The sequence below is a fragment of the Thunnus thynnus genome, chromosome 12 (genome assembly GCF_963924715.1).
Source record: "Thunnus thynnus chromosome 12, fThuThy2.1, whole genome shotgun sequence".
In the NCBI taxonomy this organism is placed as follows: Eukaryota; Metazoa; Chordata; class Actinopteri; order Scombriformes; family Scombridae; genus Thunnus; species Thunnus thynnus.
In genome coordinates, this window is record NC_089528.1 from 12,797,154 (window position 1) to 12,813,484 (window position 16,331).

The 16,331-nt window shown below is 41.5% G+C and overlaps 1 protein-coding gene across 2 annotated transcripts in view; it reads right to left on the reverse strand.

Moving 5' to 3' along the window:
* Nucleotides 1-16,331, reverse strand: part of epha4b (eph receptor A4b) — a 95,905-nt gene that overhangs the window by 36,528 nt on the left and 43,046 nt on the right. For both annotated transcript variants that reach the window (XM_067605552.1, XM_067605551.1), the window contains exons 6-10: nucleotides 14,388-14,543; nucleotides 11,100-11,435; nucleotides 9,993-10,105; nucleotides 7,921-8,083; nucleotides 5,752-5,860 (exon numbers count right to left, since the gene is read on the reverse strand). In XM_067605552.1, coding sequence (XP_067461653.1) covers nucleotides 5,752-5,860; nucleotides 7,921-8,083; nucleotides 9,993-10,105; nucleotides 11,100-11,435; nucleotides 14,388-14,543 — 877 coding nt within the window. The remainder of the gene's footprint in view (nucleotides 1-5,751; nucleotides 5,861-7,920; nucleotides 8,084-9,992; nucleotides 10,106-11,099; nucleotides 11,436-14,387; nucleotides 14,544-16,331) is intronic.

Below are 16,331 nucleotides of genomic sequence, written 5' to 3' on the forward strand. Positions count from 1 at the left end.
ATTTTTAACAACCTGGTGAAAAGGTCAAATGAGAGAGAGGGAGAGAAAAAGCAGAGGAGCATGTCATCTGTATCATTAAGTGAAGTGTATCTTTATATTTGCTAACAGATCAGTGTGTAGATCAGTGTGAAAATAATTCCCCTAATGATGTTACTACACCGACACAACTTGATTAGGCCGTGATCGTAATATGTGCGCTCGCGCGTGTGTGTGAATCCAACAAATGTATTTAAATGTGCAATAAATTTTAACACTCCAGTCGAAAAAAGCCAATTTTAAATTTGTCTGAATTTGTCCTATTTGTTTAAAGGACATTTGAGCAATCCCACTGCAACATCTGCTCATTTGCATAACGTCTGTGTGAAATAGTTTTGCACCTGCGGCAACTAGCTGCTATTATTGCAGTGTTTGTAGCTACTTTCTAGGTATTCTGCAGACAAAGCTGTATTCGCCTACACCCTAAAGCTTAGCTGCATTAATTGAAAGCAACAGAATACAAGCAACACATACAAATCTGTCTAATGACATTACACACGCGCATCATCATCACATATATGCACACATACACCTCCCCACACCGGTCTGTTTTGTTTCAGATTGGTGTACACAGAAACTCTTGGCTGCCGAATCATTATTAGTGCTATTATCAAGCAAACAGGCCGACGCTGGGACGCGGGAAGGGAATGCATTGGCTGATTTCTACCTCCGACAAATTCACCATAAGTACCATTTGGCAAACATGGGTCTATAATTTGTGCCTTTGTTCCTGTTTTTCCTCTGCGGTATCTGTTTTTGTTATTTAGAACCAAGCATTTGATTTTTTGTAATGCTTTCCCGCATCCAAGCTACAAAAATAAAAAAAGCCTCACCATTTTTTCTTACTTCTAGTCTTTGGTGTTTTTAATTTCAATTTCTCACAACTTCTTTGAAATAAAAACAAGCACACACACACACACACACACACACACACACACACACACACACACACACACACACACACACACACACACACACATACAAACACACACACACCATTTTAAAGCTGTGTTCCAGTCAATTACTGTAGTTCTTCACTTACAGGTCTGTTTCTCTTGCTACCTCTTAACTCTGCTCCTGTCTCTATCAACAGCATGTTTTCAGCTTCCCCTTTTCACTCTTCCTCTCCCCCTTTTGTGTCATTAAGTTTTTAAGAATAACCCCAGGCCACACAACAAATGTTGCGGAGGTAAAAGAGCTTACGCGCACAAACATGCACATCAACAGGACATGCTGTTGTGTTAAAAAGGTAGAGCTGCTACCGCTCTCTATTAGCGAGACTGAGAAGTCTTTCTGCCAGAATCAGCCACATTATAATGACATCTCACTTTCCTCCTTGTCTTTCTCGCTACTTCTTTCATTCTTTATTATTCAAAAGGCTCCTCAGAGTGGCTCTTTTTCTCCCTACGTTTGTTGGAGAGAAAACTAGGCTTGTAGGATCCATCTCTGGAAAGTGAACACACAATATAGTATTTCTTTTCTCCTCTTTTTTTTTGTCACGGATAAAAAAAACGAAACCACCCTGCAAGATGGTGATCAATAAAAATCCAAGCTTGATCTTACCTCAACAACACAAAAACAACAAGAGCAAATAACCTCAGCAAATAACTGTACATCTTATTTTGCACTAAGTATCCAATTAATCACTGCTTATTATTTTAGGATTTTTCAGACATTTTCCTTAACAGATTGCAACGCTTGACTCCCTGCGGAATATCTCCAACTCTGACAACAGATGTACTCCATAAAGGCAGACTTTGAGGCACACAGCAGATGAGACTGCTTAAAAAAAAAACAGGCATCACATAGATGTAACAACTTCACACTGACTTCTCACCACAACTCCCACATTAAAAACATGAACATAGAAAAACACACGGGAATCTGGCACATAACCAAACCCTGCAGCTATTCAGAAAAGGAGATGGTTGTAAGGCTGGAGAATCATTAGACTGCAGACAAAACAGAAACACGCACGCACACACACACACACACACAGATGCTGGGAGGCAGAAGCTGTAACATGTTTAACAAGGAGTGAGAGAAAGTGTGGACCGAAGGGGAGAACACTTTTTGAGTGAAAGGCCATCTGCTGATTCCATGGTTATGCCAGTCGCTCGCTAGCTACCCATCGCTCGCACCTGCCAGCCTGCCAAAGCACCCTCGGGAGGACAAAGGCACCAACTTCACACACAAACACACACTAGCACGCATGTACTCGCCGTGCAATAATGGCATGCACACAGCAATAACTGGTGTGATTTGTCAGAGCCATGCTGCGTCTGAGGAGCTTTCGACGTTTTTTTTTCATGTTTTCCCTCCTACGGTAACAATAGCATAACAGCACTTTATTAAACGAGAACAGGACAGAACAGAATGGCCTGCAAATCAGCCTGTTTATGAGGCATAGCTGTTCAGTAGCCTGCCAGCAACGGCTGCAGGGAGTGTGTATGTGCCTGTGTGGGTGTGTGCGATTGTGAGTGACAGAAAGACGGTGAGACTGTATGGGCATACATTGTTATTTTATAGTTCAGTGATAAAAACCTTCTATCAGGCTGCTCAAAATGTGGTGAGCATTGGGGGATTCAAGAGGTGAACTAGGTGTAAAATAAGAACAAAAAAGCTCTTCTAACCAGGCAAGTGATTGTTGGGCAAATGATTTAAACAGCTGGCATTTTGGGGGGGAAAAAGGTCTTACAAACGTCTGGTGGGAAATCATTCCAACCCTGGCTGACTCTCAGTGTCAATTTCAATTCAAATTTAATCATTGTCCACATTGAACTGGTTTCAGCAAACACATTGGATTCTCGATACATTACGGAGGGGGAAGGTTTCATCCAAATGTAAATTTCAAGAATGGAACAGGAAATGAAAGTCAGAGAGCCAAAAGAGAGGCAAAATGAAGAGAAAAACAGAAGCAGAGAGTGAAATGAGAGTAGGGACCGAAATAAGAAGAGACTCGGGGGTTGATTGACAGATTAGATGGGAAGTTCAATAGATGAGAAGGTGGACAACACAAGGAGAGAGCGAGCAATCCTTATTTTTAGATTTTATCCCGATTCCTCCAGAACCTGAAGGATGACACCCCTATTGCACCTAACAGTGCAATTGCCCACCCACCACCTCTGCTACGCCTTCTCCTCCTCCGCTCTCAAACACACTTGTGATCTACCTTTTCATCTTTTGCTCCTTAAACCTCTCCCTTCTTCCCGTTGCACCACTGGATCTCCTCCTCCCTCCATCAATCTCCTTTTCTCTCCATCTCTCTCAAGCCTCCTCCTCTTTCTCTCTATCTTTTACACCATCTCCAAATGTAGCTCTCTAGTGGTGCAAACATACTTCAGATGTACTTCCACCCCCCCACCAACCCCCCCACCCCTCTTGCTGCAGTCTGTCATTCCCACTGCCTATCTAATACGCTCTCATTTTATCCTCCACTTCTGTCTCTCCTTTACCTCACTTCTGTCCATCTTTCTCCCCCCTGAGCTCTCTCTCTCTCCTGCTCTTGTCTCTCTAGTGACGTGGCTTTGATCCTCGCTTCACTCCCCAGTTACAAACACGGTGCACACTCCACCTATGCACATGCACACACACACATTTTGACAGATGTACAGAATGTTGTTTAATAGAAAGCAGTAATCAGCACTACTTCCTCCCAAGTGTCCCCGCTTCTAAATGGAAGGAAGATAGAGACAGACAGAGAGGAAGAGAGAGAGAGACCTAGAATTGATGGCAGTGCATCGACCCCTCTGTAAAACCTAGTTAACACCTCCCCAGCCTGTGAAACCTGATTAGTTGAGTGTGTGTGTGTGTGAGTGTGTGTTTCCGTCATCATGTGTGTACATCACACACTACGTTTAACAGGTTGTTTTGCTTCTTACAGGCATAACCTCAGAAATCTCCTCTGATTAAAAAAATGTTAATGTGAACTCAGGTATGTGTGTGTGCGTGTGTGTGCGTGTTTGTTTGTGTGCGCGCGCCACACAGGACAGTCTCCGCTGATTACATCCCTCCTAGTCAATAGTGAATAGAGCACTCAGCCTGATAAGCAATCACCTGAATCAATACTAATGTTTTTAGTGTGTGTACATTAGTGTGTGTCTGTTTGTGTGCGTGCGGATGTATGTGTGTAGCTCTTAACATGTTGCTAATCTAGTCGGAGCTCATAGAGGATAAACATTTAGTTACAGGCACGGTAAATCACAGATGCATGTCATCCCTTTTTCTCCTCTCCTCTCCTGCTCCGGTCCCTTTCTTCTTCCTCCAAAGAGCCCTCTCCTAACTCTAATCCTTTCATCTTCTCGCCTCTCACCAATCGGCATTCTTTTATTTTTCTTTCTCCCTCTCATCTCTTTGGCTTTCACTGAGACAGAGCATTAACAGCTGCCTAACCTTCAAAGAGAGTGATCATAGAGAGTCCATGCTCTTCACATACACAATAACAAAGCCTTTAGTTAGGCTTTGGCAGCAGTATAAATGTCAAAGTTGGAGGCCCTGCTTTGGCACACCCACATGTAATCCCTCAGAGAGAGACAGAAATATAAAAAGAGACCAAGTAGGAGACCTTGATGGTATGTGTACATTAATGTATATGTACATGACCGGTTAGGCCATCTACAAATGATTATGTGCTGGTTCAGAGGTTAGAGCTGTTGCCTCACAGCAGGAAGGTCCTGGGCTCAAACCCTGGTTTCCTCCCACCATCAAAGACATGTATGTTGCATGTAGGGCTAATACTCCTGTCAGCGCCCCTGACCAAGGCACTGGCAAAAGAACTGGAGTTGATTCCCAGGTGCTGCACCCACCGCTCCGAGTGTGTGTGTGTGTATAGGATGGGTCAAGGCCAGAGGATCAATTTCTCCTCGGGGATCAATAAAGTACTTCTTAGATTTGGACTGCATGAGCTATTGCTTTCCTATGGAGACGGCAAAGACGCAAACCTTGCAACAGTAAAACCTTAGACGCTGCACTCAAAGTTCAGTCAGTTTCAACTTAAACCTTCTTTGTTGGTGCTCCTATAAGGCGTCACCAGTGAGGCTGTCAGTGGTGTAACAAAAAAGGTGGCCAATGATGCTCATTCTGTGTTTCAGAGGTCCAAAACTATACAACTTCAACTTAAAGGATATGGCTGTCGATGTTCTATATTTTTGTTACTGTCAACAAATCCCATAAAAGGCCAAAACTCCCCCACTCCCCGTCTGTGGCACAAGCCCACCAGTTCCCACTGAAGACATACATCTTTAAAAACTGACCACAAATGTTTCATTTAAAAAGAAAAGGCTCAATAATTTCCTAAAACAGCTTGTCACTGTGGCTTTTAAAAACGATACTCAAACATAAGCAAATAGTGCATTTGCGGGGACTATTTTCAGTTGCGGATTTGGTGACTAGTAAGTATTTAAAGCAGCAATGCCCATGTTTATAATAGTAAATAAATAAGTAATAAAAGAAAATGTCACCTACTGCAAAGGTGTGGCTCTTTTATTTGTTTTTTATAGTTTTTTGACAACAGTGGAGGTCTATAGAACAGAGGAAAAAGCTATATCAAGCTTTGGCTACACAGATTTGTTGACAATAAAAAAATATAGAATATTGTCAGACTTATCCTTAAAAATCATATCACAATATTTGCAGGACACTCACTGCCAGTCCCCCCCTCTGTATTTAGATAATTCCCCAACAGGGGACCTTTGTGTTTCTTCTTTTTGACCCTACCTTCCGCTGACAACAAAGCAAGTCACCAGGAAGATGAGGAGAACGATTCCCCCAGCGATGGACACGGCCAGAATGGTGGACTGGTTAGGGTCCCCGATAGCCAAAACATCTGTACGGGAGACAGAGGGAACACAATAGATTAATAAACAAAGGAGAATGTAAAGAAGCTGAGAATGTTTTTGCAGGCAGAAAATGAGGGATGAAAAGTTGAAGTGGGGCAGGGAGTAAAAAAAGACAGCAAGAGAGATGGTGCGTGTGGTGGAAGAAAGCAGAGAGAGAGTATGAAATATGATAGCAATAGAAAAGGAGATAAAAGACAGAGGTTGAAGGAGAGGGAAAAAAGAGAGAGCGCCAAACGAGTAAAAGTGAGCGAGGGAGGTGGATGGAATAGTAAGCGAGGTCCTTGATGAAAACTGCTCTCCCTCGCTGCATTGCCTATGAGGGTATGAGAGTGGACGTGAAAGCCATTCCCATTCGGCCGCGCTGTCCAAATTGATATGTTAACATCGCACATAACAAGGCTACTGCCGAGAACTTTCTGCAAAGATGCATCGATTTTTACGCCACACCAATCGAGCCATTACTCAAAACAAATACTCCATTTATCTGGCTTAGCTAAGCATGAGCAGACACGTGTGTCTCTGTGTGTACGTATATATGAATGTGTGTATGTGTGTGTGTGTATGCTGGAGAGGCAAATGAATGCCCCTAGGCAAGCACAGATAAGCATTGATCTATTACATTTACTGGCGCACACATACACACCCTTCTTTAACAATCAATAGAATTGATCTGATTAGATAACTTTGATATGATTGCTATCGGGTCAGCTGCATGTGGCAAATCTTACATTTTACAGTATTGAACTTGACTGTGAACCTCCTGTAGGAAGGCTCATCAACACCTCTATATACCAGTGAGCTCCATAACTATGAGTGAGGACAATGTTGAGGCACATACACATCACATTCCAGGTATTTGTCGCAGGAGAGAAATAGAAATCCAGCTTTGAATTACATTTATTGATTATTGAATGATTAGTAGGCTAATGTGTGCCTGTTGTATGCTACGCAGACAATCTATAGTGCAGCACTATACATTAACTGATTTATGCCACTCTGCCTGCCTCGCCGGGAATCAATGTTCACTTTGAAGAACACATTATAGGGCCTCTAAAGCAGAAAATCCTAGGGCGCATAATGAAGCGATAATGAAAGTGGGTGACAGCGTACAAAGCAAAAAAGGACGAGTGACAAAGAGTTTGAAAACATCATGAGGGAGATACATCATAGTATGCCCAGAGCTGTTTGTGAGGCCTGGCGTCAGTGGACTGGATTGAACCTAGCATAGATTCCTCCTCTACTTTACCAATGTCTAAGTACAATACACATTTCTAAATGTAAGCGCTTACTTTTTTTTAAAATAGAAAAGGTAAACAAACCCTGCTCTGCACAGATCACTTATGTTACAGTTAAGTTGCAAGTGAGGAGAGTAAAATAAATCTGAAAATATGACTCGTCCAGGCAGTAAGTCAGTTTAAATCAATCCACTAGATGGATAAAAAATAAAAGTCAGATTAACCTCCAGATTTTGCTCCAGTGGTCGGTGAAGGTAAAGTTCTGTGTGTCTGGATTACCCATAAAGCTTCCATGCTGGGTTTCCTCCTTTCTTTACAGTGCAGGAATACAAGGTTGCCGTTTCTTTTTTTTTCTTCTTCCTCTTTGAGAAATTGGCTTGTCTCCTTTTTACCTGATAAGTATTCCAGCATACTTTAGAACAGCTGGTTCAGTTTCATGGATGACAACCCGTGTGGCTGCCGAGGTTTCTCTGTCTGACACCAGAACTGAAGAAGTCATTTGGATGAAAAGTGAGCTATTTTATAACAATCCGGTGGATTGATTTACACTGCAGGAGGGACAAATCAGACTCTTACTACACTGTGATATAATATACCACTACTGTTTTCTCTGCAGTTCCTCTTTGTCCTTCTTGCTCACCTGCAATTTTATTTGGATTTATTTTAACACTGGGTTTTGTGTTTGAAGTGCTGGAAAATAGATTAAAAAATAACAATGTGGTGATGGATCTAATTGCATAAAATACAAATTAAAAAACCAAAGAAAGAATTTCATTACCAGTAAACAAACTTATTTATTATTATGTCTTTACCTTCGTGGCTGGTCTCCAGTTCGATCTCTCCACCGTAGCTCCCGTAGCCCCCATCTGTTCGAGCCCTCACCCTGAACACGTAGGTGGTCCCTGGCTTCAGCCCGTCCACTGTCATCATGTTGGAGCGAGTCTTCAAAACTGTGTAGTTCTGCTCCCGCTGATTCTAAAGTGGAGGAAAGTGAAAGAGGAAGAAAGAAGTAAATACGGAGTTCAGTCGATAATATTACGTTTCAGAGAAATAAAGTGGATAAAAAGGTTCAAAATATGGCTATACTAGATAGATTTATACAGAGAGCAATGGACTGTGGTATCAAGAGAGACAGAAAAAGATAGGAAAATAATAGAAACCTCAAATTGTTGAATTTAAATGTCTCCAGAGGCCACATACCGCTCACTAAGTTTTCATTTGTTCATCACTGGACCATTTGTTCACATTTATACATGAGCATCTGTCAAGTTCCAAATCTTATCCTCGCTACAATTTGGGACAATATGTGGTTACTCAAGTCTCACCACGCTTCGTTCCTCGACCACCTTGTGTGTGTGTGTGCGCGCATGTAGATTGCGTGTGTAGGAGGATGAATAAAGAATAAGTGTGCCTGTCAGTAAGCTGATTCCCTGCAGAGAGGCTGATACTCTACCTAATGGAAGACACTCTACAACACGGATTAACGCTATTTTACTGCTAATGCCTGCTAACACACATGCACGCACACACACACACACACACACACACACATACAGACACAGAGGCTTAATTTCATCACCTTGGCCATGTTTTACAAGGTTTGTACGACAGATGTGTGGTTAATTGGCTTGGTGTGAGCAGTAGAGGAGACGTGAGGGATATGGAGACAGAGAGATAGAGAGATTGAAAGAGAGAGATGTTTGTGACGAACAAGTCATTACAGACATGCCCTAAGGCTGTACTCATATCTTATGAGCCTAGACAACGTGTAGATGAAGAGAAAAAGAGGAGAGGAGGGAAACATGATGAGTTTAAAAACTTCTAAAGGGGTATTCCAGCGATTGAGTATTGTGCTTGATGGGATAGTAAAACATTTTGGGAAAAATGCTTATTTGCTTCCAGGTTGAGTGCGAGATGATAAGATCAATACCACTCTCATGTCTGTGCGTTAAATATAAAGCTGCTGCCAGCAATAGGTTAGCTTGGCTGAGGGAAAAGGGGGAAACATCTATATGGCTCAGTCCAAAGGTAACAAAATCTGCCTGTCAGCACCTCACTACTTAAGTACCTCACTACTAGCTCACTAATTAACAAATGACATCTCCTTCGTTTAATCCATCCAAAAGCCAAACTATAAAAACAACACATTGCCAAGAAATAGTCCAGCACGTAACCCCCTCTCCAAAAAAACCCCCACAATGTGTCATTTTTACACTTTGTTTTTTTGTATGTAAACAGACAAGGTATAATGTGTTAATTAGTGAGCATCAGAGGTGCTGTTCAGCAGATTTTCTTAGTTTTCAGTGTGTAGTTTTACGTGTCAAATTACATATTAGCGTATTAGATTTTTTCTTAAAACTCTAAGAAACATCCAGAATTTTTGCAAATTTACAACCACATATGAAACCAAATATAATGAGTTTGTACTTACCAACTTAACACTTTTTTCAGTTTTTTCTTATAATTTGTACCAAATCACACCAAACATTTTGTAAAATATGTGCTAATTACTCAGAAAATTTCCAGGAAATTAGTATAAAATTAAGGGACCTGTAGAATAAAGCATTATATTTCAGTCTGGACCAAAGTGGTGGGGCGACTAACTGAAAGACCAACAGACCAACCGAGCCTGATCTTACACTTCCCATAATGCAACTTGATATCACCTTTCATTAAACTTTCCCTTCTTTGTAAACGCTCATGTCTTTTAAACTCCTCAAGTTTGAAACGCAGGCTCCAAAAGGTTTTAAAATTTACCATAACGTAAACTGATCTTTCGTGTATAAAAATTGGAGGAGTGCCCCTTTAAAAATGTGTGTGTGTGTGTGTGTGTGTGTGTGTGTGTGTGTGTGTGTGTGTGTGCATGCATGTGTGTGTGTCTCACCTTCTCGTAGTAGATGACCTCATACTCCACTATCGCTCCATTGGGTCTCTCTGGACCCTGCCATGCCAAAGTCACACTGTCCTTGCTCCGCCTCTCCTTCAACACTACGCTCACTGTGGAAAAACAAAGAACAAGAGGGGAATGCATCAGCAACAAAGAGAGAGTAAAGTTCAACAAGATGATACAAAAAAAGCATTGAAAAAAAAGGTAGAGAGTGTGTGGGCTGTGAGGGCGAGGAGAGAGATTTCAAATGGATACCTACTGTGCTATAACGAGAAGGCCCACATTTGTGCTATGTAATTTTGCTAATGAGAGCTTACAAGGTGTTTTATATATGTGTGATCACAGCATTTTACAGTGTGTGTGTGTGTGTGTGTATGGCACGTGATCTGCTCGTGTTATTAATGTGCACACCCCAACCCTGTGACTTCCGACTCAGCCTTCCCACATCGGGGCACATGCTCATGTGGGTTGAAAGTGCGTGTTTGCTTGAGCTTGTGTGTGTGACATACAGTAGTTGAGAGTAGTGTTTGTGACATGTCGGGATCTTAATGAGGTTAACAACCTCGTACACCCCTTTCACCTTTCCCCCCTCCTGCTATTTCACACACAGGCCTATTAGTCATCACCACCCTGTCATACGCACTTCTGTTGCACAAATTTCCCGTAGTCTCACATTGTGAAAGATGCACATATGATTAAATATGTGCAGGCAGAGGTGTCATTTTGTGGTATCTCAATGACGTATCTGATACTATTTGTGAGCACACTGCAATCAGAAGACAATTTTGAAAAGCACTCTCTTTGCTATTCTTCAGATTCCTAATTGAGGCTGATGAATATGTTCTTCCCCGTAGGATTTATTTTCTTAACAGCCTTAACAAGTTGGATATCACTGAACACCTGCAGAATCCTTTCTTCTCAAGTTTTTACTGCAATTTACATCTGAAATTGCCCTACCTCGCTCCAATATTATACAGTGAAAGAGCCTTCTATGTCAACAAATACAGATTTATTGACATACATTACATGTTAGGATTTAGATGTTTTAGAGATGTTACTTCACCCGCTGTATGGGTTAGTTTTGATATTTATGTCGACACTCACCTGTCTGTGATGTGGTGATATTGATCACTACTGTTCCTCTGGGTGTGGGACTGAAGTCCGACACTCCATTCTGGCTCTCAATGGTGAAGCTGTAGTTGGAGTCCGGCTGCAGGTCGGTGACCAGCACTGTAGCTGAAGACAGACCAAACTGTCTGGGCACAAAATGGACGCTGCTACCACAGGGCGTGCACTTTTTGCCATCGCCCGTGCACTTTCTGCAGTGGAGTCTATAGGTGATGTCTCCCCGCCCTCCTGTGTCTCGGGGCGGTGACCACTCTAGGGTGACACAGGTCTCGTTCACTGTGGAGATGGGGTTTTCTGGAGCAGATGGAGGACCTGAGGGAAGAATAAGGCATAGTTGTGTTTGTGTGCACTGAGTGTGTTGCACAGTACACACTGGATAAGTCACAGTCTATCTACTACTGAGTATCTACACCACCCCAGCTCATGAAATACTGACCGGCAAATATTATTTTTTCCCCCCAAATGTGCATTCTCTTAACGTGCATTGTCTTCATGTTCATTACCAAATTAATTGCAGTTTCTATTTAGAATAGAATTCACATTGATTAATTAAAAATGAATTAACTGACTCCAGCTAGAGGGTGGACACTTAGTGCTCGATTAATGAATTGCTTTAGAATAGACAGTGATTAAAAGAGCCTGGCTGATTGTAAATGTAATGGTATGGCAATAATATATTATAATAGACTTCCAAAGTTTAAACCCATCTTTAAAGAGGTTTCACAAAATGTTAAATAGTTGACTGCTGAACTGCAGGGAGGATTTTAGTATGTAAAGTTAACTGATACTCTCTTGAGCTGCACTGCAGACAATAAATAGTGAGTGGACAATGATCTATAGAAAGTGCCCGGAGTAATTTTCTCATGAGTCAGGTACATTTTATGATTTAGAGCAGTTGATATTACTCTGAACTTGAGCTGAAATGATTAGTGTATGGCAGAGTCAGAGACCAAAAAGTGTGTCAGTAATCAATTTCAAGGTAGCAGAGATGCAGCATATGTAGCTGTAGGTGTGAATGATATATATATTTTTTAAATTCTTTTTGCATTTGAGGCATTGTTAACATACTGTAGATCTGTAAGATGCATTATGCTTCTTTTATACTGATTCTCAGCCACATACTCACTCTCAGAGATGTGACTGAATAGTTATTTCATTGTGTATGTTAGTTATAAGTTATGACACTCCATAGTCACTAGCATGGGCGTGTGAATCGATCAAAGAGGTATGAAGGAGGAGAGCTGAGCCGATGCATAAGCAGCTAAGCAGCATGTTTGGGGGGCCCTAGACCAAGTTTTGGGTTTATAATAAATTTGTTTAGGGCCCCAGAAACACTTGTGTTTGACAGTCGTCATACCCCTTGTTTCTCCACTGGCTCGGTGAAACATACTCCATCCATGGCCTTCACGCGTCAGCTGTCAGCCTCACTGTTTGATTTGTTTTGATTGCTCTCCTTTACTGTTCTAACTTTTAATGAAGTCTGTTGCTTTTTAAAGCCACAGTTCAGAACCCTTTTAATGGGCATTCAACTGCCCAGTGACAGTAAAAAATGCAAGGGGTTGTGTTGGTGTGAACATGTTGCTTCAGGTACTGGTGAGATTTTGAAGTACAATCCAGGAAGTCCAGTTTGAGTAACAGGTTCATCAGTTTGAAGGCTTATGAAATGCCAAAAATGTTTATACTTTACAATACTATGATATTACTCTGGAAAGTTATCATGCCGGCAATAATTTGACCTTTTTACTACTGTGAGGTAAACAGTAGAAATTTGCCATTGATGTTATAAATACATTTATCAGGAATGTAATGCGGCGTGTGTCAGCATCAACACAATGATCCCATTCATTTTTCATGCAGCGTTGTTGTCTATCTGAACACAGCCTTATTGTGAAGCAGCTACAGGAAGTGCTAGCATTGTCACCAAAGTTAGCAATCAACTTCTAACTTCTTTTTCAATAATTAAGTACATCAACATTTGGGCATTTTTCAGATCAGTTTTAAATACTGTCAGAAAAGAACACACAAGCTTCCAAACACATCCCCATGGTAAGCCTTTACATGCCATTCCTTCCTTGTATGGAAACCACTCACATGGAAAACCACTGATTATGGTTGCTCACAGCACAGCATGTTGCAGGTATTTCAACCATATGGAAATTTAGCAGTGGATGCCCATTCAGCCTGATATCTCATCATGTCCTGCCTGAGCATCGAGCCCCAGGGGGCCCCTGCCAGAGCCTGGGACTTTCCTGATTAGCCTTCCCAGTGGCGAGCCTCTCAAAAGTGCAGGACGAATGATGGAAAGCTGGGCGTGGGGGATGGACGCCATGCTGGGGATAATTGAGGCTGTCTGTCATAAATCTGCCGAAAGGGTGTGCTGACTGATCCTGCTAATTCTGCCTTTTTCTTTTCTCCATCCCCCACTTCTTTATGCCACACTTAACTGTCCATCATCATCATTTTTCTTGATCGGCCTTTTATGACATTTAGATTATATGCCTCTGATAGTCCACTATTTCCCCTGCTGTTCTATTCTTTGCCTGTGTCTTAAATGTCATTCTCCATGTCTCTCCATGACTAATTCTTTCACCTTTTCTCCTTATTTTCCCTCTCCATCCTCCTCAGTAATCTTCACCATTCAGGAGAAGATGTGTGTGTGTGTGTGTGTGTGTGTGTCTATACATATGCGCTCGAACCGTTACTCATTTCCAGCTGATAACACCTGTCACATCTCACCTGCTACAACGATTAATGAGTGTAATCTACCGTAACCTGATAGTGTGTGTGTGTGTATATATGTGTGTGTGCGTGTGTGTGTGTGTGTGTGTGCGTGTGTGTGCATGTGTGTGTGTGTGTATATGTGTATGTGTGTGTGTGTAAAAGAGAGAGAGACAAAGAATGAGAAATCTCATCAGCTTTCTACCAGAGTATCACCCATATCAATGACATCTGAGGTCTGTGTGTCGTATATATGTGTATCTTTAGTGTTGTGTAAACCAGTAGCAGCCGAGGAAAAGGAAAATGCATGGATGGATTATAGATAAGAAACATAAATAAATAGAAAGCTGCCGTGCAGTGTAAGGACTTGCAAGAACAAACTAATTAAATGAAATGTAATCAGTCATCGTAGCTTAAAGCTGTTTTATAACATAAAAGTGAGTATGCAGCGTGGTGGGAAATTAACTTTCATCTGTATGATTGTGTGTGTGTGGTTAATAAGATGTGTAAATGTTTAAATTTTTTGCCAGTGTTTTTATCACTCACGTGTGCAGGCCATGGAACGAGGGTCAGTATCTGCACGGTAGAAGCCTTTCTCACAAATGCACTCGATGGCTTGTTCCTGCGGGGATGAGCTGTGAGGAGGACATTTGGTGCAGTAGGCGTCTGTGGCCGAGGCCTTGTAGGTACCAGGTCTGCATGCTGGAGCAAGAACACAGATAAACACAGGGTTAAATGAGGTATCACTGCAGATGCTCTACATGCCGGTCAATAACCATCAATCATAAAGACTAGGCTTTTAAAAGGTTTTGGTACAAATGCTTTAAAGAGTCAAAACCCTGGCACTTGAAATAGTAGATAAAGAAAACATCATTATGAGACCAATCAGGATCATCATACAACACATTACAGAGAATATTTAAATATGATCTTATTAAAATTTTAGAACGTGACATAAAACTTTTAAAGAAGACCTTATTTAAATGTTCTTTGTAATGTGCTATATGATGACACTGATGAAGGCCATGAGCCCAAGTGTGTAGATCTGACAATAAAGGTGACAGTGGAGTTTGACCTTTTCCTTCTCCGCACACCTTGGAAGTAGGTGACGTTGTGCTAGAAATCCCTACTCCGCTACAAATGCCTTAAAGTATGATTTTGTTTTTTTACAAGTCGAGTCTCATGTCATAGTTTTGGCCATCGTTTCTGTCACTGTACTAACCAAAGTAATTACTAAGATCTGGGAACAAGGCAACGTTGCTAAAAAATAGTCAGATGTTGCCAGAAACACCTACATTGGAAGAAGAGTCTGCATTAAACATCCATCACAGTTTATAGACTGTGTTCAGCTTTGACCTACCACAACTACTTAAGTGTGTGTGCACACAGTTTTTCTGCGCAAAGAGGAATGATAACTTGTTGTAGCAATGTTACCACATTTCAGAGATCTCTGCAATTAGCTTGATGGGTACAATGTTATCATAACCAATAGAAAAAGATGGACAGACTACAAAACTAAGTCCGATGTTGTAATAAACCAGAATTATTCTTTAAGCTTGTGTGAAAATTGAGGAGAATCAGAAGTGTACAAAAAAAGTGTACAAAAAATATAGACCGACATGAGGAGTTAGGCTACAACAGAGGTACGAACGATAAGATGTGCCGTGCAGCACCCATGGCAAAGAACAGGAAAACAAAGTTTGATTTAATATATTGTGACATTAGGTCTACGTGAAATGCTTTTACATCAGACTGTAGGCCTATATAACCACGGGGTTGTACAGTACAATAACACAGTGCAACAGCAGTTCAACTGTCAGTCCTCTTATATAAGCATTAGATCTTCAGGCAACCAGGGGAACAAAAATACACAGCCGCAGTCACAGCAATAGTTACAATAACATAATATGACTATTTCTACGGCTGTTACAGTGGCTGCATATTAGTCATTATGTGGAGTCATAAAACTGGGGAGGGAAGACTGTGCTACCGCTCAACAGGAGCAGCCAGCTGAAATAGATTGGGGACTTTAATGATTTCCCTTTTGCATCCTAGGCAGTAAAATGGAATTCCTGACTTTCCCTTTGGTAATCTGAATATAGATTACGCATGTATTTATTTATACATTCATAGGCCTGGTATTCCCATCCTCGCAAAGCCTTTTCTGCCACCGTAGTAAATAGCATTACAGTATACAAAACCCCATGTAAGGAAAATGAGGGTGTCTGAAATGCAATTCAATAGATGCCACATGTGTGTTTATGTATGCATGCATGTGTGTATGTGTGTATGTGTGTATGTGTGTGTGTGTGTGTGTGTGTGTGCGTGAATAGGTTGGATCAATGATGTGATAGAATCCGCCAGGTCCTGATTGCATGTTCGTGTGCCGAGCGCTTGTGTGCGAGAGGGTGTTAAGTATGCTGCGAGTGTGTGTGTAAGCGTGTGTGTTCGCCTGCTGATTGCTTGTGCTGGTGGTGAAGGTCATGGATT